The 24,480-nt window shown below is 46.2% G+C and overlaps 1 protein-coding gene across 1 annotated transcript; it reads left to right on the top strand.

Annotated features, from left to right (window-relative positions):
* Positions 1-3,255: 3,255 nt before the first annotated feature.
* LOC135202450 (MOB-like protein phocein) lies at positions 3,256-23,338 on the top strand (the record flags this gene model as incomplete). Its single annotated transcript, XM_064231850.1, is given in 4 exon segments — positions 3,256-3,419; positions 18,396-18,605; positions 19,000-19,111; positions 20,997-23,338. Coding segments are annotated over 4 exon segments (612 nt in total), but the record flags the coding sequence as incomplete, so codon positions are not given.
* Positions 23,339-24,480: the final 1,142 nt, after the last annotated feature.

Here is a 24,480-nt window from a genome sequence, read left to right as displayed (position 1 = left end):
TGGTTAGAGGAGGAGAGGAGCATGTCAATAAATTGGAGGGAAACTGAGGGCAGTGTACCTAGGCCTTCTTTCATTTCAGGAACAACTGTTGGAGTCGGTTGTCGCGATCTTTGTCGACAACACCACAGCAGTCTCGTACTTGAGAAACCAAGGCGGCACACAGTCGGATCTTCTCACTCAAGAAGCCCGATCAATCCTGTGTTGGGCAGAAGGACAGGGGGATTACGTTGGTCCCTCAGTTTATCCTGGGCCATCACAACGTCTTAGCAGACGCCTTGTCGAGACCGAACGAAGTTCAAGGGTCGGAGTGGACACTTTGCCAGGAAGTCTTCGACAGCCTCAGGAAGAAATGGCCTGTCACAGTTGATCTGTTTGCCACCCACTGAATTTTCGGTGCCAGATATTCTTCGCCCCTTACCAGACTCCTCAGAGTGCCGGGACAGACTCTCTTTTGCAGGACTGGGAGGGACTTCAAGCCTATGCTTTTCCTCCGTTCTCCTCTGGTGAGGTCAGTCCTCAACAAAGTGAGGGGCAATAAACCAAGCGTCTGGATCTCACCTTGATCGCCCCCTTCTGGCCACAGAAGGAGTGGTTTCCCGACCTCTGGAAGCACTGTGGAACCCCCCATTCGCCTGCCAGAGAGACCAGATCTTCTCAAACAACCCCCATTTTCATCGGTTCCATCAGAGGCTCCCACATGCTTCATCTTCATGCCTGGAGACTTGTCAGGAGGTTCTCCAAGCACGAAGGGTTCTCCTCCAGAGTGGCGCGACAGTTGGCTCTTGCCAGGCGGCAATCAACCAGAGTAAATTATCAGGCTAAATGGTCGTTTACAGACGTTGGTGTTGGTAAGTCTCAAGGACATTCAATTTCTAGACCTTCCTTACCGAAAGTAGCGGAGTTTTTAGTTCATTTACATCATGACAGGGCCCTGTCACCTTCGTGCATTAAGGGTTATAGGTCTATGCTTTCTATGTTTTTAAGGCAAGGCTTCCTGAGATCTCTTCATCTTATGTCATTAGAGATTTACTTCGATCTTTTTCCCTATCTCGACCCAGGCCGCAGTGTTCGCCTCCGACATGACGGGACGTTAACAAAGTCCTTCAAGCCTTAAGGTTCCCTCCGTTTGAGCCTCTGAATTCTGCCAAATTTAGGGACCTCTCTTCTAAGACACCTCTTTCCTTGTCTCACTGGCTCATCAGCAAGAGGTGGGGTGAACTGCAAGCGCACTCTTTTCTGGTTGCAGATCTGGGACAAGACATGATTTTGTCATACCTTCCTGAATTTGTCGCAAAGACTGAATCGTCTGATAATCCCATTCCCAGGTCTTTCGTACTGAAGTCGCTGGTCGACTTTGTTGGTAATTTAAATGAGGAATTAGTTCTTTGCCCTGTTAGGGCGCTCTCATGTTATTTACGCCGCACGAAGGACATTCAGGGTCGTCCCCGTCATCTGTTTGTTTTCACCCCGAAATGTCAAAGAGACCTATTTCAAAGAATGGTGTATCCTTTTTTTCTCAGAGATCTGATCGTTAAAACTGGTGGTTTCGGCTGCTGGGGAAGACCAGACGCCGAGAGCACACAGTATTAGAGCAGTTGCTACATCAGTAGCTTTTTATGAAGAACGGTCTCAGTCGCCAAGGTGCTTGAGGCGGCGACTTGGCGTTCTAATTCTGTTTTTGCCTCTTTTTACTTGAGGGATATTTCTCTAGTTCTAGGCGACCTTCGTTCTTTGGGCCCGTTGGTGATGGCAGGACAGGTCGTCAGACAGGAGAATTAGTAGTCTTCCTGTTTTACGTTTGGTTGCTACCTGTATATTATTCATTAATTTTTGTTTTGTTGTATATATTTTTTGTTTTGTATTATAACCCATGGCAGTTTTTGACGTAGTTATAATGGGAATTAGGCAGTTTGGTATTTAGGTGTTTTTGATGACAAGGACTGACTGCTTGGCAACTCATGCTGCTTCCATTTTCAGTGTGAAATGGTTCCAGCACTGGGTTGTCGGCACTGGCGACTACGCTTCTCCCGAGTCGATGCTGACCTAGGACTAGCCACGGTTCGCTTGTCCTGACGACTCCTGCTTCTTCCACTGTCCTGGACAGGGAATTAGTCGATGGATCGTCTGCTGTCATTGGTGACTCGCTCACCAATCTACTTTTGTCTCACCTGTCTTCTCAGAGTCAGACACTCGTGGAGATCAGGCGAACATTTAGTAGCCCTGAGTTTCTTGTTGACGAAGTCGGTTGCGTTGATACACCCCCGATGATCGTGTAACATGAGACCAGGTTGGACTGTCAGGCATTCGTCCTTCGGGACTGAATCGCCTTTTTGCTCCGCGCTCCTTTCTCTTGGCACCAGAAAGCTCGAGTTAGGAGTTGCTCATGAGCCGATTCGTTGCTGGCTACTTCGGGTTGCATTGATACACCCCCAAAGGTTTGCTTAGCTTTGAATCGCCCAGACAGTCCAGACACTCATCCTTTAGGGAAAGAATAGTGCTTGATAGTCTTCAGGGTGCAGCCTTGCTGTCCGCAATTCGTCTGACTGGTCACCTGGTCGGTCACCTGACTTTAGTACAGACGGACTGACTATGCACTTACTCCTTGTCCTGTGCTACCGCAGTTGGTGGCATTATGGTAGGAGACTTTGAGTTGTTAGTATCTTTGACCTTGGGTTGAGTTTTGACTGCCTATGATATATATTTCTTTGTTTGTTTTCTCCTATTCTGTCCGAAGGGGAAATTGTATTCAGATTCCCTCCTCCTTTTCAATGTGGTTAATCGGGCTAGATAAATTATATTAAGGTAATGTTTATTAATATGGAATTTTTATTCTAAAATTAATATTAATAATACTTACCTGTATAATTTATCTAGTCCCACCCATCCTACCCCACGATCTGCCTATCACAACTGATTTGAGGGAAGGTTTTCGTATCTGTCAACGACAGTGTTGCCAACTGGCGGACAGAATAGGAGGTAACAGGGTTGCCAATGTGGTAAATTTTGGTGCGGTTTTTGGGGATTTAGGGCTAGATAAATTATACAGGTAAGTATTATTAATATTAATTTTAGAATAAAAATTCCATTATCAGTAAGAATTGTAATTAGCCCAATTATAAGCAGGGAAAAATGAGAAGTTGAGAATAGTCATTTATAAAATTTCTGATGTATTTAGATGTTTATTTTGCTTTGGTGACCTTCTTCTGTACTCTGTTAGTTCAAACATTACTATTTATTGTTGACTGTACATTTCAGAATTTTTATCGTTGGTGCGATGAAGCTTACGAGGAGATGGATTCCACATTAGTGGTTCAGCAGTATATTCAGCAGACCATCCGCCTTGATGCAAACAACATTGACGCCATATTGAATGCACCCGAGTCTCAGGATGAAGGAGTCTGGAAGTATGAACATCTTAGGTGAGTCAAGTTGGAAATTTGAGTTATAAATGTTACTGATGAATGGAATTGTTTATTCTTGTAGGACATAGATGTAGTATGTAGGACCCATATAATGGTATTAGACAGGAAATGTTGGTAACTTTTAAAAGTTTATTAACAAAAGTTTAGAGATATACTTACAAAATATTAACAAAAGTTTAAAGATTTACTAACAAAAGTTTACAAAACTTAGTAGAATTTTTGTTGTTAAATATGTAGAATCCCATTATTTATTAATTTTTTAAGATCCTTTTACTTGATTTGCTCATTTTCCATTCCTTGTAGGTTCTTTTTGCCTAATACCTATTTAGTTTTCAGACAGAAAGTCTGTTTCACTGTTATTAATAAATATGACTACTGTACATTGTTGATGGATACAGTAATCACAGGTGATATGTCCCATGTAGACTAAAGCTCAGAGTTTTCAATGGTAGGGGCAAAAAGATGTTTTTAGTTCTTTCATCACATATAAAATATTGCAAAGCACATATTGTTCCGATACGTAATACAAACCATCGGTCCTTTAACAATAGGAAGTAGCTAGCGGCAGCTGGAACGGTCGTAAGCTTTGAACAAGGAGAGAACGGTAGTTAACTGCTTGTCCGACAGTCGCGCGCCGCGCGACTGGGAGGTAAACAAATCACTTTTGCTTTCGGCCGCGGGTGTGAAGGACGTGTTCGTCATCGCTCTCTGCCCGCTTCATCGTCGTATGCTTTGTTTATATTGTGTTTTCTACTAATGGTTTGTTTGACTTGAAAATGAAACTGTAAGTACACTGTTTTCATTTTCATTACTTAATTATGAACCAACATGGAGCTATCGCCGTAGATGCGGCGATTTCCTCTCTTTTCATGAATTGAACCCTTGAATTATGTGCTCGGTGGGCGGGGGGCGCGCTCGCGCCGAGTCATGTATTTGGGCGAAAGTGTGTAATTGAAAATGTAAGTACTTTTTTCATTATATTTTTGCCCTGTGCGTTCGTTACCGAGAGCGTGATTGCGCTCGGCACGAGCCTTTTATTTTGTATGATAAAATGCAATGAAAGTGGATTCGCAATGCAGTATTCTTTTCATTTTCATTTATTTATTTGCATAAAATTTAATTTGGATCAATTTTCGCTCTTACCCGGGAATTGATCCTTACGATTATTTTCTGTGAAAGTGAAATCGCAAGTTGTATGATAGCATCATATTATTTGGATCAAGTTTCCGTTCTTACCCGGGAATTGATCTTTTCCCCTTTAAGTTCTATGAAGTGAATCGCAAGGGCAGTATTCTGTTTCATTTTCATATTACTTTTCACTGCTGTGCGGGGGTGGGAGCGAAGGTCTGCCAGGAAGTCGTCGGAAAGCTCTCCCGCGACTCCCTTGGTATCCGATTTTCGTCTTCCTTCCTGCCCCCCCGCTCAGCTTCCTCGTTGTATTTTGTATTTGGGGTCTTCCTTGCGTTCGGGGTGGGGCATGTCTTCCCCCCGTGCGTGAGGGAACCCCTCTTACTAATCTATCTATGCTACCGCAGGTGCTACATCCGTGGGAGACGACCTTGGACAGGTATGGACCACCGCGGCGGCAGGGTGTGCCTAGCATCCACGGGCTGCTGCAGCGTCTAGCGAGGTCTGGAGCGGTCTCCACTACTACCACGGCCACTTATGCTGCTCCCCCCCCTCCTGGTCTACACTCCCCATGCTGTGTCGGTGACGCCGTCTGCCGCTACTAGGGCCGCTGCCGTACCGAGGGGGGGTTGCCGCCGCCGCCTGTTTTCTTCGTGTTGCCTGCCCCAGACTTCCGCTGTTCCAGCAGCTCGCCCCTGGACCGGCCGCCAGTACCCAGGTTCCCGCTGGCTGCCGATGATTCTACGAGGCAATCGCTTGGCCTGCCGTACCTGCCGCTGATGTGATTCCCGCTGTTGGCTTGGCTGTCCCTTCGGGTCTACCGCTGCCGCTGTTCCTGCCGCTCCTGAGCTGGTTGCTGTTCCTGTCGCTCCTGGTTCCTGAGCCTGTCCATGCTGGTCCTGCCACGTGTGTCTTCCCCAGTCCCAGGTCCTTCCGGACAGGTGCAGTCGGGCCGTGTTGCTTCGGCAATAGCCCCGGCTCCGGCCTGGATGGAGAACCTGACGACTGTCCTGCGTGAGCTGACGAGGAAGAGGAAGAAGAGGAAGCTGTCATCTTCGTCTTCATCGTCTGCTGCTGCCTCTTTCCCTTCGACTTCTAAGGCCCATAAGCCGAAGAAGAAGAAGGCTGCCTTCCCCCCTAAGAAGTCTCCTTCGGGAACTTCTAAGGGCCCGTCCCACCCCGGTGGGACGGGAGGTCCTTCTGCTGGTCCTCCTGCTCTTTCGGGTGCGGGGCCCGTCTCCCCTTCCGTAAGGAAGAGATAGACGGGGACCAGAGGAGTATCGGTTAGCTCTGGTACTTCCTCGCCTGGTGCTAGCGGCGATGCCGCTACGCCAGGTTCCGGCTAGGTCTCTCGTTCGCGAGAGATCCCGAGTGTACGTTCTCTCTCGGGAGACCGTGCAGCCAAGTTTCGGCGCCAAGACGCGGTACGGAGCAGAAGGCTGGTGAGAGCCGCTCAGGTGACTCTAGCCAGGCCAGCGGCCGCTCTTGCAGTGACCAGCTGGTAACCCGGGTTGTTGTCCGATACGTAATACAAACCATCGGTCCTTTAACAATAGGAAGTAGCTAGCGGCAGCTGGAACGGTCGTAAGCTTCGAACAAGGGGAGAACGGTAGTTAACTGCTTGTCCGACAGTCGCGCGCCGCGCGACTGGAGGTAAACAAATCACTTTTGCTTTCGGCCGCGGGTGTGAAGGACGTGTTCGTCATCGCTCTCTGCCCGCTTCACGTCGTATGCTTTGTTTACATTGTGTTTTCTACTAATGGTTTGTTTGACTTGAAAATGATACTGTAAGTACACCTGTTTTCATTTCATTACTTAATTATGAAACAACATGGAGTTATCGCCGTAGATGCGGCGATTTCCTCTCTTTTCATGAATTGAACCCTTGAATTATGTCTCGGTGCCGAGGGCGGGGCGCGCTCGCGCCGAGCATAGTATTTTGGGCGGAAGTGTGTAATTGAAAAATGTAAGTACTCTTTTCATTATATTTTTGCCCTGTGCGTTCGTTACCAAGAGTGTGATTGCGCTCGGCACGAGCCTTTTAATTTTGTATAATAGAATGCAATGAAGTGGATTCGCAATTGCAATATTCTTTTCATTTTCATTTAATTTATTTTATTTACATGAAATTTAATTTGGATCAATTTTGTTTCTTACCGGAATTTGATCCTTACGATTTTTTTATGTGAAATGAAATCGCAAGTGCAGTATTCTGTTCATTTTCATATATATTTTATGATAGCATCATATTATTGGATCAAGTTTCCGTTCTTACCCGGGAATGATCTTTTCCCCTTTAAGTTCTATGAAGTGAATCGCAAGGGCAGTATTCTGTTTCATTTTCATATTACTTTTCACTGCTGTGCGGGGGTAGGGGAAGCGAAGGTCTGCCCAGGAAGTCGTCAGAAAGCTCTCCCGCGACTCCCTTGGTATCCGATTCTTCGTCTTCCTTCCTGCCCCCCGCTCAGCTTCTTCGTTGTATTTTGTATTTGGGGTCTTCCTTGCGTTCGGGGTGGGGCATGTCTTCCCCCCGTGCGTGAGGGAACCCCTCTTACTAATCTATCTATGTTACCGCAGGTGCTACATCCGTGGGAGACGACCTTGGACAGGTATGGACCCACCGCGGAGGCAGGGCGTGCCTAGCATCCACGGCTGCTGCAGCGTCTAGCGAGGTCTGGAGCGGTCTCCACTACTACCACGGCCGCTTATGCTGCTTTCCCCCCCTTCTGGTCTACACTCCCCATGCTGTGTCGATGACGCCGTCTGCCGCTACTAGGGCCGCAGCCGTACCGAGGTGGGGTTGTTTGCCGCCGCCGCCTGTTTTCTTCGTGTTGCCTGCCCCAGACTTCCGCTGTTCCAGCAGCTCGCCCCTGGACCGGCCGCCAGGACCAGGTTCCGCTGGCTGCCCATGATTCTACGAGGCGATCGCTGGGCCTGCCGTACCTGCCGCTGATGTGATTCCCGCTGTTGGCTTGGTGTCCCTTCTGGGTCTACGCTGCCGCTGTTCCTGCCGCTCCTGAGCTGGTTGCTGTTCCTGTCGCTCCTGGTTCCTGTGCCTGTCCAGGCTGGTCCTGCCCACGGTGTGTCTTCCCCAGTCCCAGGTCCTTCCGGACAGGTGCAGTCGGGCCGTGTTGCTTCGGCAATAGCCCCGGCTCCGGCCTGGATGGAGGACCTGACGACTGTCCTGCGTGAGCTGACGAGGAAGAGGAGAAGAGGAAGCTGTCATCTTCTTCTTCATCGTCTGCTGCTGCCTCTTCCCCTTCGACTTCTAAGGCCCATAAGCCGAAGAAGAAGAATGGTTCTGCCTTCCCCCCTAAGAAGTCTCCTTCGGAACTGCTAGGGCCCGTCCCACCCCGGTGGGACGGGGTTTCTTCGCTGGTCCTCCTGCTCCTTCGGGAGCGGGGCCCGTCTCCCCTTCCGTAAGGAAGAGATAGACGGGGACCAGAGGAGTATCGGTTAGCTCTGGTACTTCCTCGCCTGGTGCTAGCGCGATGCCGCTACGCCAGGTTCCGGCTCGGTCTCTCGTTCGCGAGAGATCCCGAGTGTACGTTCTCCCTCGGGAGACCGTGCAGCCAAGTTTCGGCGCCAGAGTTCGCTCGGCGCCAAGACGCGGCACGGAGCAGAAGGCTGGTGAGAGACGCTCAGGTGACTCTTGCCAGGCCAGCGGCCGCTCTTGCAGCGACCAGCTGGTAACCCGGGTTTTCCCCCCTAAGAAGGCTCCTTCGGGACCTTCTAAGGGCCCGTCTCGCCCCGGCGATTCGGGGAGCTCTTCTGCTGGTCCTCCTGCTCCCTCGGGAACAGGCCCGTCTCTTCTCTACCAAGGAGAAGAAGACGGGGACCAGAGGAGTAACCAGCTTCGGCTGGCACTTCCTCGCCTGGTTCTAGCGGTTCTGCCGCTAAACCAGGATCCGCCTCGGCTTCTCGTTAGCGCAGAAGTACCGAGTGGACGGTCTCCCGCGGGGAGACCGTCCAGCCAAAGTCTTGACACTCGAGCTCGCTCGCCGCCAAGACCGAAGCGCGGAGCAGAAGACTGGCGAGTGTCGTGCAGACGACTCTCGCTAGGCCAGTGGACGCTCTCGCAGCGACCAGCTGGCTGCTCGGGTTGACGTGACGGTCGCTGACCAGCCACGGGTTGAGGCGAGGAATGGGTCCCCGCGGTCGTCGGTACCAGCCACGGCTGGTACCAGCGGCTCGACGCGCCGAGAGGACGCTCGCCGGTCTCACCGCGACAACGAGCCTAGCAGGTCACCTGACGCCGCTCCCATCGGGACCGGGCGGAGACGGTAATCAGCAAACAGCTCGCCTGACGCTAGAGATCAGCGTCGACGTTCTCAGCCGAGCCTCTCGCCCCAGGCGAGCGGCAAGGCTAGGCCTGCTGCTCGATCGCCACTGCGGTGGTGGACGATCAGCAGCAGCCCTCCAAGCACGCTGGTCCTGCCAGCGAGCTAGGGGGGCGGGGGAGCGTCAGGTCTGCCTCTCCTGTACCTTCAACCTCCTCGGGCTACACGGGACGGAGCTGGAGGCTACGGTACCTATGAGTGATCGCGAGAGGTGCGCCGCTCGCGATCCCGCTATGACGCCGTATGGACCAGGCACGGTTCTAGGACCGACCACCAGGACATACGCGCAAGTAGCGGCAGGCACCGCAGGGGTCTGCCGCTGTTCCTCCTTCTGAAGGAGGAGTATCTCGGGATCGTTCTTGTTGGAGGGACTGGACGGTCCTACTCCGTAAGACACGGTTACTCCCGAGATACAGAGGAATTTGCAGAAGTCATTAAGCTGATTCGTCAGCATAATGACCTTGCGGAAGGATTGCCGCTCCCACCAGCAGAGCCCACGTCTCTGCTCGAGTCGTTTTGGGCCCGAGAGGGAACCCAAACCGACGGTGGGTCTGCCGCGATCGGAACTTGCGATTCTGTCTCGAACCAGAGTCTCTCGTCTCCGGACAAGAAGGCTCTCTCAGTTCTGGCCGGTCGATCAAGCTACTTCCACCTCCTCTACTGCGACAGCGGCGTTTCTACGTGTCTTCGGACACCGTATTTGAATACTCCTTCGATCCTCCCGAGAGGTTTCGACCTCGACGAGGACTGGAATGAGTCGGAGGACGGTATCGGCTCTCTCTGTCAGGTGTCGATCAGCCCCACCCAGACGACGTTCACAGTGGCGGCAGACCCTTACCTACAGTGAGAGTCGTAACCCTCCGCGGGAAAACGTTTTCTCCTGACGATGCGTTTTCCCAGACTCTGAGAGGCCATCGCCGCAAGGCGATGGCTGTTCCTACTCTTCTCCAACTGCTAGTTCCACTGGGAGGCGAGCGAGTATCCAATTCCTCCCCCATTCCCTCTCTCCTTACGGTTACGAGGGAAAGGGGAGGGATCCTACAGAGATTTCATCTGTAGGATCCCACGTTCGGACTGCGCTACCGGGGGGACCTTCGGGTCCTACCTGACGTAAGCCCCGGTCGTTGAGGAGGAATCCTGCCCCATTCTCGATTTCTACGGAATCGAGAGGACCACCAGCCGATATCGTTTGACGAATTCGGTGGGGGTTTCGCAGACTGCTTAGAATTCTAACGGAATTTCTAACGCATTCAGTGTTCGAGTTTTTACGATCTCCAAAAACACTTACGCAAGACCACGGTCCAAAAGTGAGCGAGACGAGAATCCCCGATATACACGATAATCGGGAACCTCGCCTATGCTCGAATTCCTGGAATTTCTAGCATTGGGAAGAAGACTGCTGCTGAAGAAACTATCTCACAGTAGGCGACCAACCTGGACTAGAGAAGATCGGACGGGCAATATCCAGTTTTGGCTTGAACTATCGTCTTAGTATTCTGTTCACCATTGAAGCTTTCCTTCGAGGAAGACTTCTCCTTCACTCTCTGTGATAGAGATCGAAGGTGGTCGATCTCCAATCCTTATTTTGTTTTCTTGAAGGAAAGAATTTAGGATGGAGATCGTTGTTCAGAATCCTACAAAATATACTACGTATATTAACCTCGCGACCATGATTCTACTAAGCAGTTGAATTGTCCGAGGGGTAGGCGCATATCCTAGTTAATCTACGGATTGCGACTTATAAGAGAAGTATTCTAATTGAACTGCAACTCGGGGTTGCCTGCAACCTCCCAGGAGTTTTCAGTTTCAATTTTATATACTTATGGTTTTGTCACGAACAACACATTTCAACTTTTATATTTACCGAAATTCGTTTCGCCTAAATATAATTGCTCGAGCATATCTTTTATGCTCGGTAGTTCTAGCCGAACGCATTCCTTCGTGGAATAATGGATTACCTGGCAACTCAGGATGACGAGTCAGCGAGAGCTCAGGCTCAACTACTGCGTATTGGAACTGCCTGATAGCAGCTCAGTATCAGCTGGCCTCCCCGATATGCACGGTCATGTATGTCTCTCTCTGCCCTGCTTTGATTGACTACCGAACCGTATCTCTGCCCAACAATCATGGACTTAGGTCTCTGATTAACGGGGATTCTCGCAATAATGAAGGACCATCTACTGCTGTGACGCTAGATTCCATCGCCTTCGACATTGCGAGAATTTTCAACAGAGATATCTCTTGGACTCTTTCATCTTTCTGTTTACCGCACGGTTAACAGAAGTCTGTACAAGTCTCCCGCTGCATCGCACTGCGATAATGCGAATGATTTTGCAGACATCTGAGTTTGTCTTCAAAATATCTCTTATTCGTAGGTGTACAATTGTTCATTGTTCAACCGAATTACGAGATGTGTCAGAAGACATCGCCTACTCTCCGACCTGACAGCTCTACTTCCAAATGTTTCAGCCCATGAGAAGCAGTTCTTCAGGCGCTTTCCCCTGTGTTTTCATTACTGAAGAACGCCCCGCTTTCATTGCAACTACGACTTCTCACCGGACAGCAACTGAAAATAGCGGTTAGTTTTCAGTCCATTTGTAAGCACAGGTTAGGAATCTTGAGAATCATTCTCTCGATTCATCTGTGAAGACGTAGGTTGCATTCAATATCTACCTTCGTCTTCAACGGTACATAGTGTTGTTTCTCCTTAGCTGAGATTCAACAACCATGAGATGTTTTACCTTCAGGGACCTCGGTCTCTAGAAGGCAATTGGCTTTCGCCTGTTGGGCACATGCCTTAAGAGAATCATCACCTCGCTGTCCGGCATTGGTGACAAACAAATACATTATTGTTTGTCTATCGCATAACCCTTTAAAGGCGAAGGTCACGTGACTTACTCGGATGCTTTGACAACTTGCCTCCTACCGAACGCAGTCAGTCGGCAGCTGTCAGAGCGTCCGAGTCATTTACGAACTACGCTGTTGACTTAGTTCGGTTGTTACAGAGCAATCATTACTTCGTTTTAATAGCTTGTCACAGTACCCATACCATTGACACCCACCATGGAGTGTCGGTGTCCTATCCACTACCGAGAACTTCGCTGCATGGGGATAGGAGGATGCGAGAGACTTCGTGGCAAACGGACAGACCAGTATGGGTACTGGACATCACCGAAGTAGAGAAGAGGGATAGGTCATGCGACTATTTCCTTCTTTTCCTCTGAGGAACTGCATGACTTCTCCTGCGAAGTCAAGCATCCAGGGGATGGGGATCCGTGAGCTCGATTTCGTACGAACTTCGTAGCGAAGACTCAGAACCCTTCGGTCCCTGACGATTGGTTCGAGTCGTTCACAATCCCCTCCCTAATGGACTTCACCGCCTTCGATGCGAAGGAGATGCTGCCTTGTCCGCAAGAACTTCTCCGTGGCGCAGGTACTGAAGGCAGGGTCTGGTCAACCAGACCACATGCCCATTCCTTCTACCTTCGGGATATTGCCCACAGGTCCTTGGATCTTTTTCCTTGGGACCCGTGGTGGCTGCTCAACACGTTGTGTAGCGAACCCAGACCCTCGCAGGCTGAACAGCATCAAGTCCTGGTGTGACCATAAGAATGGATGAGTGAATGATAGTGTGACTGGCTCCTCTTCCCATCTTTTTTCTTCCCCTCACCTGTGGTTAGAGGGACATGGTCGTCACCCTGCTGGATAAGGACAAGATGCAGGTGAGCTACTCAACAGAGCCCATCCTATCCCTTTCACTAGGGATAGGAGCGTATATCCACCATTCCTTCCAACAAGGGGGAGGAAGTGGATGCCAGCTTGAGACAACCCATACTTTATGTTGGCTCTTGCAAAAAGGAACAAGTTTCTTGCTGCTGGTACGAAGAGATACGCTTGCCTCTCTCTTAGTACTCGGCCCAGAGGTCTGACCATTGATCCTGCGGTGCACACCCCGATCAATCGGACAGAGGCTTGGATCCCTCCCTCGCTTTTACGACCAGGGAGGCATTCCAGGGATGGACGAACACCAGTCTGTTCATCAAAAGACTCAGATTCCTCCCACAAGAAGTGAGTCTTCCTATTGTTAAAGGACGAGGTTTGTATTACGTATCGGGTAACAAATGACAATTTGTCGAAAATTGCATTTTTCCTAACTATACAAACCTGAGGTCCTTTACATATAGTCCCTCCTCATGCCACCCCTCACTCTGCGTATTTTGCATGGGCCAAAAGCAAAGTGATTTGTTTACCTCCGCGCGGACTGTCGGACAAGCAGTTAACTACCGTTCTCCCCTTGTTCGAAGCTTACGACCGTTCCAGCTGCCGCTAGCTACTTCCTATTGTTAAAGGACCTCAGGTTTGTATAGTTAGGAAAAATGCAATTTTCGACAAATTGTCATTTTCCCCCCTAAGAAGGCTCCTTCGGGACCTTCTAAGGGCCCGTCTCGCTCCGGCGATTCGGGGAGCTCTTCTGCTGGTCCTCCTGCTCCCTCGGGAACAGGGCCCGTCTCTTCTTCTACCAAGGAGAAGAAGACGGGGACCAGAGGAGTACCAGCTTCGGCTGGCACTTCCTCGCCTGGTTCTAGCGGTTCTGCCGCTAAACCAGGATCCGCCTCGGCTTGTCGTTAGCGAGAGTACCGAATGGACGATGGACGGTCTCCCGCGGGAGACCGTCCAGCCAAAGTCTTGACGCCCGAGCTCGCTCGCCGTCAAGACCGAAGCGCGGAGCAGAAGACTGGCGAGAGTCGTGCAGACGACTCTCGCCAGGCCAGTGGACGCTCTCGCAGCGACCAGCTGGCTGCTCGGGTTGACGTGACGGTCGCTGACCAGCCACGGGTTGAGGCGAGGAAGGGGTCCCCGCGGCCGTCGGTACCAGCGGCTCGACGCGCCGAGAGGACGCTCGCTGGTCTCACCGCGACAGCGAGCCTAGCAGGTCACCTGACCGCCGCTCCCATCGGGACCGGGCGGAGACGGTAACCAGCAACAGCTCGCCTGACGCTAGAGATCAGCGTCGACGTTCTCAGCCGAGCCTCTCGCCCCAGGCGAGCGGCAAGGCTAGGCCTGCTGCTCGATCGCCACCGCGGGTTGACGATCAGCAGCAGCCCTCCAAGCACGCTGGTCCTGCCAGCGAGCTAGGGGGGAGCGTCAGGTCTGCCTCTCCTGTACCTTCAACCTCCTCGGGCTACACCGGGAGGAGCGAGGTACCTAGGAGTGATCGCGAGAGGTGCGCCGCTCGCGATCCCGCTATGATGCCGTATGGACCAGGCACGGTTCTAGGACCGACCAGGACATACGCACAAGTAGCTGGAGGCGACCGTCAGGGGTCTGCCGCTGTTCCTCCTTCTGAAGGAGGAGTATCTCGGGATCTGTTCTTGCTGGAGGGACTGGACGGTCCTACTCCGCAAGACGCGGTTACTCCCGAGATACAGAGGAATTTTGCAGAAGTCATTAAGCTGATTCGTCAGCATAATGACCTTGCGGAAGGATTGCCGCTCCCACCAGCAGAGCCCACGTCTCTGCTCGAGTCGTTTTGGGGCCCGAGAGGGAACCCAAACTGTCGGTGGGTCTGCCGCGATCGGAGCTTGCCGATTCTGTCTCGAACCAGAGTCTCTCGTCTCCGGACAAGAAGGCTCTCTCAGTTCTGGCCGGTCGATCAAGCTACTTCCACCTCCTCTACTGCGACAGCGGCGTTTCTACGTGTCTTCGGACACCGTATTTAAATACTCCTTCGGTCCTCCTGAGAGGTTTCGACCTCGACGAGGACTGGAATGAGTCGGAGGACGGTATCGGCTCTCTCCTGTCAGGTGTCGATCAGCCCCACCCAGACGACGTTCACAGTGGCGGCAGACCCTTACCTACAGTGAGAGTTCGTAACCCTCCGCAGGAAAACGTTTTCTCCTGACGATACGTTTTCCCAGACTGAGAGGCCATCGCCTTGCTCCTACTCTTCTCCAACTGCTAGTTCCACTGGGAAGGCGAGCGAGTATCCAATTCCTCCCCCATTCCCTCTCTCCTTACGGCTACGAGGGAAAGGGGAGGGATCCTACAGAGATTTCTCTGTAGGATCCCACGTTGGGGACTGCGCTACCGGGGGAACCTTCGGGTCCTACCTGACGTAAGCCCCGGTCGTTGAGGAGGGATCCTGCTCCATTCTCGATTTCTACGGGAATCGAGAGGACCACCAGCCGATATCGTTTGACGAATTCGGTGGGGGTTTCGCAGACTGCTTAGAATTCTACGGAATTTCTAGCGCATTCAGAGTGTTCGAGTTTTTTACGATCTCCAAACACTTAGGCGAGACCACGGTCCAAAGTGAGCGAGACGAGAATCCCGATATGTTACACGATAATCGGGAACCTCGCCTATGCTCGAATTCCTGGAATTTCTAGCATTGGGAAGAAGACTGCTGCTGAAAGAAAACTATCTCACAGTAGGCGACCAACCTGGAATAGAGAAGATCGGACGGGAATATCCAGTTTGGCTTGAACTATCGTCTTAGTATTCTGTTCACCATTGAAGCTTTCCTTCGAGGAAGACTTCTCCTTCACTCTCTTTGATAGAGATCGAAGGTGGTCGATCTCCAATCCTTATTTTGTTTTCTTGAAGGAAAGAATTTAGGATGGAGATCGTTGTTCAGAATCCTACAAATATACTACGTATATTAACCTCGCGACATGATTCTACTAAGCAGTTGAATTGTCCGAGGGGTAGGCGCATATCCTAGTTAATCTACGGATTGCGACTTAGAAGAGAAGTATTCTAATTGAACTGCAACTCGGGGTTGCCTGCAACCTCCCAGGAGTTTTCAGTTTCAATTTTATATACTTATGGTTTTGTCACGACAACACCATTTCAACTTTTATATTTACCGAAATTCGTTTCGCCTAAATATAATTGCTCGAGCATATCTTTTATGCTCGGTGGTTCTAGCCGAACGCATTCCTTCGTGGAATAATGGATTACCTGGCAACTCAGGATGACGAGTCAGCGAGAGCTCAGGCTCAGCTACTGCGTATTGAACTGCCTGATAGCAGCTCAGTATCAGCTGGGCCTCCGAGATGCACGGTTAGTTATGTTTCTCTCTCTCCCCTGCTTGATTGACTACCGAACCGTATCTCTGCCCAACAATCATGGACTTAGGTCTCTGATTAACGGGGATTCTCGCAATAATGAAGGACCATCTACTGCTGTGACGATAGATTCCATCGCCTTCGACATTGTGAGAATTTTCAACAGAGATATCTTTTGGACTCTTTCATCTTTCTGTTTACCCCACGGTAACAGAAGTCTGTACAAGTCTCCCGCTGCATCGCACTGCGATAATGCGAATGATTTTGCAGACATCTGAGTTTGCCTTCAAAATATCTCATATTCGTAGGTGTACAATTGTTCATTGTTCAACCCGAATTAACAGATGTGTCAAAAGACATCGCCTACTCTCCAACCTGACAGCTCTACTTCCAAATGTTCAGCCCATGAGAAGCAGTTCTTCAGGCGGCTTTCCCCTGTGTTTTCATTACTGAAGAACGCCCCGCTTTCATTGCAACTACGACTTCTCACCGGACAGCAATGAAATAGCAGTTAGCGTTTTCAGTCATTTGTAAGCACAGGTTATGAATCTTGAGAATCCTTCTCTCGATTCGTCTGTGAAGACGTAGGTTGCATTCAATATCTACCTTCGTCTTCAACGATTCATAGTGTTGTTTCTCCTTAGCTGAGATTCAACAACTATGAGATGTTTTGCCTTCAGGGACCTCGGTCTCTAGAAGGCAATTGACTTTCGCCTGTTGGGCACATGCCTTAAGAGAATCATCACCTCGCTGTCCTGCATTGGTGACAAACAAATACATTATTTGTTTGGTCTCTCGGCATAACCCTTTAAAGGCGAAGGTCACGTGACTTACTCGGATGCTTGGACAACTTGCCTCCTACCGAACGCAGTCAGTCGGCAGCTGTCAGAGCGCCCGAGTCAGTTACGAACTACGCTGTTGACTTAGTTCGGTTGTTACAGAGCAATCATTACTTCGTCTTAATAGCTTGTCACAGTACCCATACCATCGACAACCACCATGGAGTGTCGGTGTCCTATCCACTACCGAGAACTTCGCTGCATGGGGATAGGAGGATGCGAGAGACTTCGTGGCAAACGGACAGACCAGTATGGGTACTGGACATCACCGAAGTAGAGAAGAGGGATAGGTCATGCGACTATTCCCTTCTTTTCCTCTGAGGAACTGCATGACTTCTCCTGCGAAGTCAAGCATCCAGGGGATGGGGATCCGTGACGCTCGATTTCGTACCGAACTTCGTAGCGAAGACTCAGAACCCTTCGGTCCCTGACGATTGGTTCGAGTTGTTCACAATCCCCTCCCTAATGGACTTCACCGCCTTCGATGCGAAGGAGATGCTGCCTTGTCCGCAAGAACTTCTCCGTGGCGCAGGTACTGAAGGCAGGGGTCTGGTCCAACCAGACCACATGCCCCTCCTTCTACCTTCGGGATATTGCCCACAGGTCCTTGGATCTTTTTCCTTGGGACCCGTGGTGGCTGCTCAACACGTTGTGTAGCGAACCCAGACCTTCGCAGGCTGAACAGCATCGAGTCCTAGTGTGACCGTAAGAATGGATGAGTGAATGAGAGTGTGACTGGCTCCTCTTCCCATCTTTTTCTTCCCCTCTACCTGTGGTTAGAGGGACACGGTCGTCACCCTGCTGGATAAGGACAAGATGCAGGTGAGCTACTCAACAGAGCCCCATCTTATCCCTTTCACTAGGGATAGGAGCGTATATCCACCACTTCCTCCAACAAGGGGGAGGAAGTGGATGCCAGCTTGAGACAACCCATACTTTATGTTGCCTCTTGCAAACAGGAACAAGTTCTTGCTTGCTGGTACGAAGAGATACGCTTGCCTCTCTCTTAGTACTCGGCCCAGAGGTCTGACCATTGATCCTGCGGTGCACACCCCGATCAATCGGACAGAGGCTTGGATCCCTCCCTCGCTCTTACGACCAGGGAGGCATTCCAGGGATGGACGAACACCAGTCTGTTCATCAAAGACTCAGATTCCTCCCACCAAGAAGTGAGTCTTCCTATTGTTAAAGGACCGATGGTTTGTATTACGTATCGGAACAAATGACAATTTGTCGAAAATTGCATTTTTCCTAACTATACAAACCTGAGGTCCTTTAACAATAGGAAGTAGCTAGCGGCAGCTGGAACGGTCGTAAGCTTCGAACAAGGGGAGAACGGTAGTTAACTGCTTGTCCGACAGTCGCGCAGCTGGGAGGTAAACAAATCACTTTTGCTTTTGGCCCATGCAAAATACGCAGAGTGAGGGGTGGCATGAGGAGGGACTATATGTAAAGGACCTCAGGTTTGTATAGTTAGGAAAAATGCAATTTTCGACAAATTGTCATTTTATAATCAAAACACTTCTGTGAAAAGTACTGTTTATTATAGGTGTACTCGGTATTCTGAAATGATGCTCAATTTTAATATCCTTTCAGACAGTTTTGCATGGAACTAAATGGTTTAGCAGTGCGACTTCAAGGAGAGTGCCAGCCATCTACATGCACGCAAATGACAGCCACTGAGCAGTGGATATTCTTATGTGCAGCACACAAAACTCCCAAGGAGTGCCCTGCCATAGACTACACTCGCCATACTTTGGATGGAGCTGCTTGCTTATTAAATTCTAACAAATATTTCCCTAGTCGGTTAGTATATTGAGGTGGTTATTGTATCTATTAACTTTTCTGTACGAACAATCTTTTTATCAAGTAATACTGTATTCATTTCCACTTCATGTAGATGAACTAGGAAACTATTCAAGTGCTTGCAATTGCTGATAAAGTCACTAGCTGGCCTTCAAGTTGTTAAAAGGATTAAATATTAAGAGACGATAATTAAAACTTAGCAACCACCAAGTCCACAATTTTTAGTTATAAACTTTCAATTAAAGGGCACTTGCTGTTATCCTGTTTAATATTTAATTCTGTGTTAAATGATGCCCATTTCAGATATTTAAAGTAAATTGTACACTATTTTAGTTGAGCATGTAGAAGTTTCTGTTAATAATTCCTATTACCAGAATTGTTCAAACTTTTTCAGAGTAAGCATAAAAGAATCTTCTGTGGCTAAGTTAGGTTCCGTCTGCCGTAGAGTGTACAGGATATTCTCTCATGCTTATTTCCACCATAGGGCTATCTTTGATGAATTTGAGGTATGTATGAAAATTGGGTAAGGATGAATACTGGTAGACTTACTTTAGATGAATAATTGATGGGTGTTCTTTTAGGTACAATAATTGTTACTTGATGGCTTATTATATGAAATAAAAGTATTTTTTTATCACAAATACTTTCCAGGCTTCAATGAGCCAAATGCGTATATCCCTCAAGCTTAGTATGAAAATATTTTCAAGTTTAGCGAAGAAGAGAGAGCTTCATATTTTAATCTCCCTTGAATATTTTCTTTAGAAAATTTGTTAGCGCCGATGTTTTAATTTCGTATTTTATCAACACTGTAAATTCTACTAAAAAGGTATTTGTTCCCATGAGAATAAAAACCATTGAATTTTTATACAAAAATCCCCAGCACCAGAGGGAAATGTCCATTGAAACTTGGTAGCAAGGTATTTAATTGTTGGTAGGCAGGCAGATGAATGGGGATACATCTAACCAACCTATCAGAAATGCAGCATTTTTTCTTTGGCTTCTGGCTTGTGAAGACATCATTCCCTGTTACTAACAAGTAGCTTTTTTTCTGTTTATAACTGATTGATTTTGGAGTTGAGTATCTGTTCTTTGGAAATTGGAAGCTCTTCAAGAGAAAGTGAAAAGCTGTGGTTGAACAGCATAGGTCTGTAGTGAGTGCACATACGTGCACCATGTTATCCTACACTGTGGACTTCACCAGTTCTGTTTATTTTGCAAAGGAATGGTTTTGCAGTACTGATTTGCTTTGTGAGGAGTAGTGAAGAATTGGTAATTCTGGACATTCCCTAGAAGGTCCTTTAACTATACACTTACATATCACCAACCAGAGAAGCATTAGGCTGTTATTCCTAGGCATTCCTGTAAATAGAGACTGGGCACTTATAGGTACACAAACACATCATCAATAAAAACTATTCTCAGTAGGTTGGGGAAGGAACAAATGGAAACCATTAAAATCTTCACCACATTCTTCCTTAAACTATTGTTATTAACACAACCATTCCACAACCCGCACTGGGGTTATGGATGCAATATATGAGATTTTCACACCACTGGTAGGGTTATGAAAGTTGAAATACATACAACCATTGCTGTATTTCTAGCTGCTTATGTTATGCCAAATACCAGGTGGGAAGTACTTTCTAATTAAGTGAAAAAGAGAGCTGAAAATCTCATTAATTAGCAGCTTCTTTTAACCAGCAATAGTAGCATGATTATTGAAATGGAGAAACAAATGCACAGTTATGTATACATAAATTAATAAAGATAAATCTTTACAGAAAGCTTTTGGGACACTTTCTGTACTAATTTAACTGTAAATATGATTTGGACACTTTCTGTACTGATTTTTCGGCAAATATGATTTATCTTTAAATATATGTACATATACACAACTTTGGATTTGTTTCTCCTATGTTGTTATTGCCTTCCGTGGCATGCATTATATATGGTCTAGGTCTCTTAATTCAGCTGACATTGTTATGTAATATTCTCCCTAGGGAAATGTAAATGTAGTACACTATGATAAGAGTATTGTTTGTAGTAACTTGCATGAACTTGGACAGTACTATTCACAATTTGTTTTAAAATACACACTTAGTAATTTTAGATAACTTACTTGAAAAAATACAGAAACCATCCTTTGACTGGAATTGTCCCTTCCCCTTTCCATTCTTATCAGTATATACCACTGGTTGGTCCACTGAGCAAAACATTGATGAGTAAGACAGTGACTTATTTGGTTTGCTTCCAGGTACTAGTACTTATTTATCACCTTGTTTCTATGAAACTTCAAATTATATAAAAGTTCGTTAGTACTGTATTTTATTTTTATTCTAGCTAAAAGTTGATTTGTAGTGTTTAATATTACCATCTTATTCTGCATTACAGGTTGAAACTGCTTTATGCCGCCGCTTCACCGTATTTGTAACCAAGTACAATCTCATGTCCAGGGATAACCTTATTGTTCCCATTCTGGAAGATGAAAGCGCAGGCCAAGGAGAATCAGAGGCCTAGGCCTGCTAGCTAGATTATATCCTTCAAGCAAATTTATTGCAGTAACTCACAATTCTTCATATCTCCATATGCTTGATTTAGTTTTGAGCACTATTTATGTTTTGTCAGTGGTAATGCTGAGTGTTAGTTGTTTCTTATTTCTTGCATAGCTAATACTGTTTGTTGTTGATTGTATTCTTTTCCTAAAGATTCATTGGCTTGTGTTGAGCAGCACATGTATTTATATTTCATACATTGTATTCTGGAAAATACAATTGACTTTTATTCATGGATATGTTAACAGGTTTTGATATATCTTAGTAAAATATATGCATGAAAAGTTCATGTGTCTTGCACTGATTATGGAAATCTCATATTCTAAGTAGGTTCTCTTATTCACAGAGTGGTATTGAAATTATAAGATTAATATCAAGGATTATAACTCATTTAAATATTTCATTTTTCATTACAGAATTTGATAATTCTGCAAGTCTCTAGTTAGAATTTGTTCTACTTTCCTTTTTATTCTGAATGCTGAAATTTTTTATAGATGTTGAAAACGTATTGTAGCCATATAGTATTCTCTGGAATCATATACAGTACATAATAGGAATGCACATTCTATTCTGATTTAGACTTTTTCGAAGATGCCAAAAATGATCTAACACTGCTGAGTTACTTCAAGATCTTAATATACATACCTTGTATTACACTGTCTGTACTTTGGTCCTTCAGGTTTGTATGGCTATACCTTTGTTAAAACATTTATTATGCAGACATGTTATCAAAGAAGAGTGTGGTCCTTAAAGTTATATATGCATTCTTTCAACTGCTTATGTGTATTGTTTTGAAATGTGTTTGTATTGTTAATGGGGTGGGGGACAATTTTCTTTTCATTCATTTATTCCTTTTATTAGCTTACTTGGTTTATTCAGATTTAAATATTTAAAGACAATTTCATATATAACAATATATTTGTACAGTACTCTAGTATTAATGCAGCTTTGTCTTCAAAGTTTCTGTCACGGTCATATTTATTTCACAAACTGTTTGGTGCTTTTTAACTTATACCTTCTGTCAATTTCTTATGTATCCTAATTTTCTTTTGCCTGATTTGCCATCACCCATAATGGGTGGTGTACTTGCAAACTTTTTAAGGTCAACTTATGTGTAATTTTTTTGCATGGTATTGTACGAGACAGATGATGCCATGTACAGTGAATCCACACTATTCGTGTTTTTGTATTAAGTTAGAATCACCATATTCTTCATATGTATTTATTATTGTTCAGAAATTTTGGAAAAGCTTCGCACTAAAGATTTTTCCATTCATCAAAATTATTGCCAAATTTAATGAACTATTTTGGTGGCATATCAGAGCAGTTTTTAGAAGGTTCTTTCCTCCCTACGTGAATGAAAATGTAATAGACCAACTTATAGAAATTTCAGGTTGTGGTTTTTTGTGTTCAGCTAAACAGCTGTAGCAGTTGTGTCAATGTAGTGAACAAATCCCAACAGTTATTTATTGCAACATGGAAGAAACAAATAACATTCCAAAGATTGTTTATGCCATAATACAGTATCTAATACACTCCCAGTCAGCTTGTAGTCTCTATACATGTATAAGAAGTGTGTTCATATAACTTCAGAATCATCATATTGGTTTTTATATTTTGTTCTTATTGTATTTAAAAAGTTTGCTGATGTTATAAAGTATTCACTCATTTGTAATAGTGTACATGGATGTAAGAGCCTTAGTTGTCTAGATTACTTCATGGGTTTACCTTGTTGTAATTTCTACTTAATACAGAAAATTAGGAAGGTATAATTTGTTGCCTTGATACAGCCTTCATCTCTTCATTTTATATATGTAGCTAAGATTGCTATGAGTGCAGCGCTGCACTTTGAACTCGATATAATATAAAGGTTAGCATTTGACGAGGTTTTACCTCCTGAAAGTAAGAAGAGGCTCTGACCAATTTTCCGTTTCCTTTAGCGAAAGGTTTTTTACGCCTCTGCATAACGTGTTTTGTAAGTAGATAGATGAGACATAGGTAATGTTTCGAAATGGAGTAGTTAATAATAAAGGTGTGTAAATAGTATTTCTAATTTGTGTGATGTTTTTTCTTCTGTAAATGCTCTCTATAAATAATCAAGAGCCTTGGACTTTCATACATTATTCATGATCAAATAAGCAGTTGTATATAGAAAATTGATAAAATTGCCAAGCAGTGGTGTATACTTGTGTCTTTATATCCTTCTTCATAAAGTCAAATAATAACATAAAAGAAAAATAGTAAAAGACCATAACATTAAACAGGTGAAGAATAGAGAAACATTAAATAATCATTTATTAACAAACAAAGTTGTTAACATGAGAAGAGTGAGGATGACAAAAGATATTCTGATATATGGGGAATAGGTAAGCTCTTCATAAAATTTGGAGCTACATATATTAATATTAAAAATATCTAAAATCAAATGTTGCATTGTATGACAACTATTATAGGTAGAGTATTAGCAACCTTGGTAAAGGTTTCCCCAGAATTCAAGGGAGCACTTAAATCATTATTGAGTGGATGTGTCTACGGGGTGTAAGAGCCTGTAGCTTACACAGCAGGTATTTGATCTCTGGCTGCATCATTCACACTACTTCAGTCTGCTTACCAAGTTGAGTTTTTTCATAATGGCTAATTCTTTGGTAAATCCAAAAATGTAAAGTTGTACCTTCTATTGAACAGATTACTTGATGTGAAATGGTTTAGATATCAGGAGTTACGGGCACGTACTTTGAACCAGAAGGACGGTGAGGAACAGTGCTTCCACCATACAATTCATGTAATCGATTATTCCTAGCTTGAAAATTACTATATGAACTGCAGTAACCCGCTTAACCAATATATTAAATCCTGATAGTGATTTCCTCACTTTTTGTCATTAAGACACTGAATACCCACATTTCAGAACATATCAGTCTGGTCCATACCATCCAGTGGCTTTCCATTAACAGTAGCAAGTTTCTCATCAAAATTTATAGTTCAGACGTCACCTTTACATAAGCAATTGTTGAATTGGCATCATCATATCCTTTTACTAAATAAAATATGCCCTTCCTGGAAGGAGCAGGTCAAGAGATAATGCGGGGCATTCTTCTAAATGAAACCAGATGTTGGTAATCAGTCAAATTTCTATAGTACTTCTCTGTACAGGTTACAGAACCTTCCTTCATTGGCTTCTCATAAACCCTATTGTAGATCACACAGCATCCACATTTGTAATATTTTCCTTTAGAATTTCCCATTTTGATGAATGTGAGATCCAAATCTGCAACACTTTTTGTTCCTTGTATATTGTAGATGGTCAAAAGTATTCCTTCTGT

This window comes from Macrobrachium nipponense, chromosome 30 (assembly GCF_015104395.2).
Source record: "Macrobrachium nipponense isolate FS-2020 chromosome 30, ASM1510439v2, whole genome shotgun sequence".
In the NCBI taxonomy this organism is placed as follows: domain Eukaryota; kingdom Metazoa; phylum Arthropoda; class Malacostraca; order Decapoda; family Palaemonidae; genus Macrobrachium; species Macrobrachium nipponense.
This window is presented reverse-complemented; position numbering and strand designations above follow the sequence as displayed.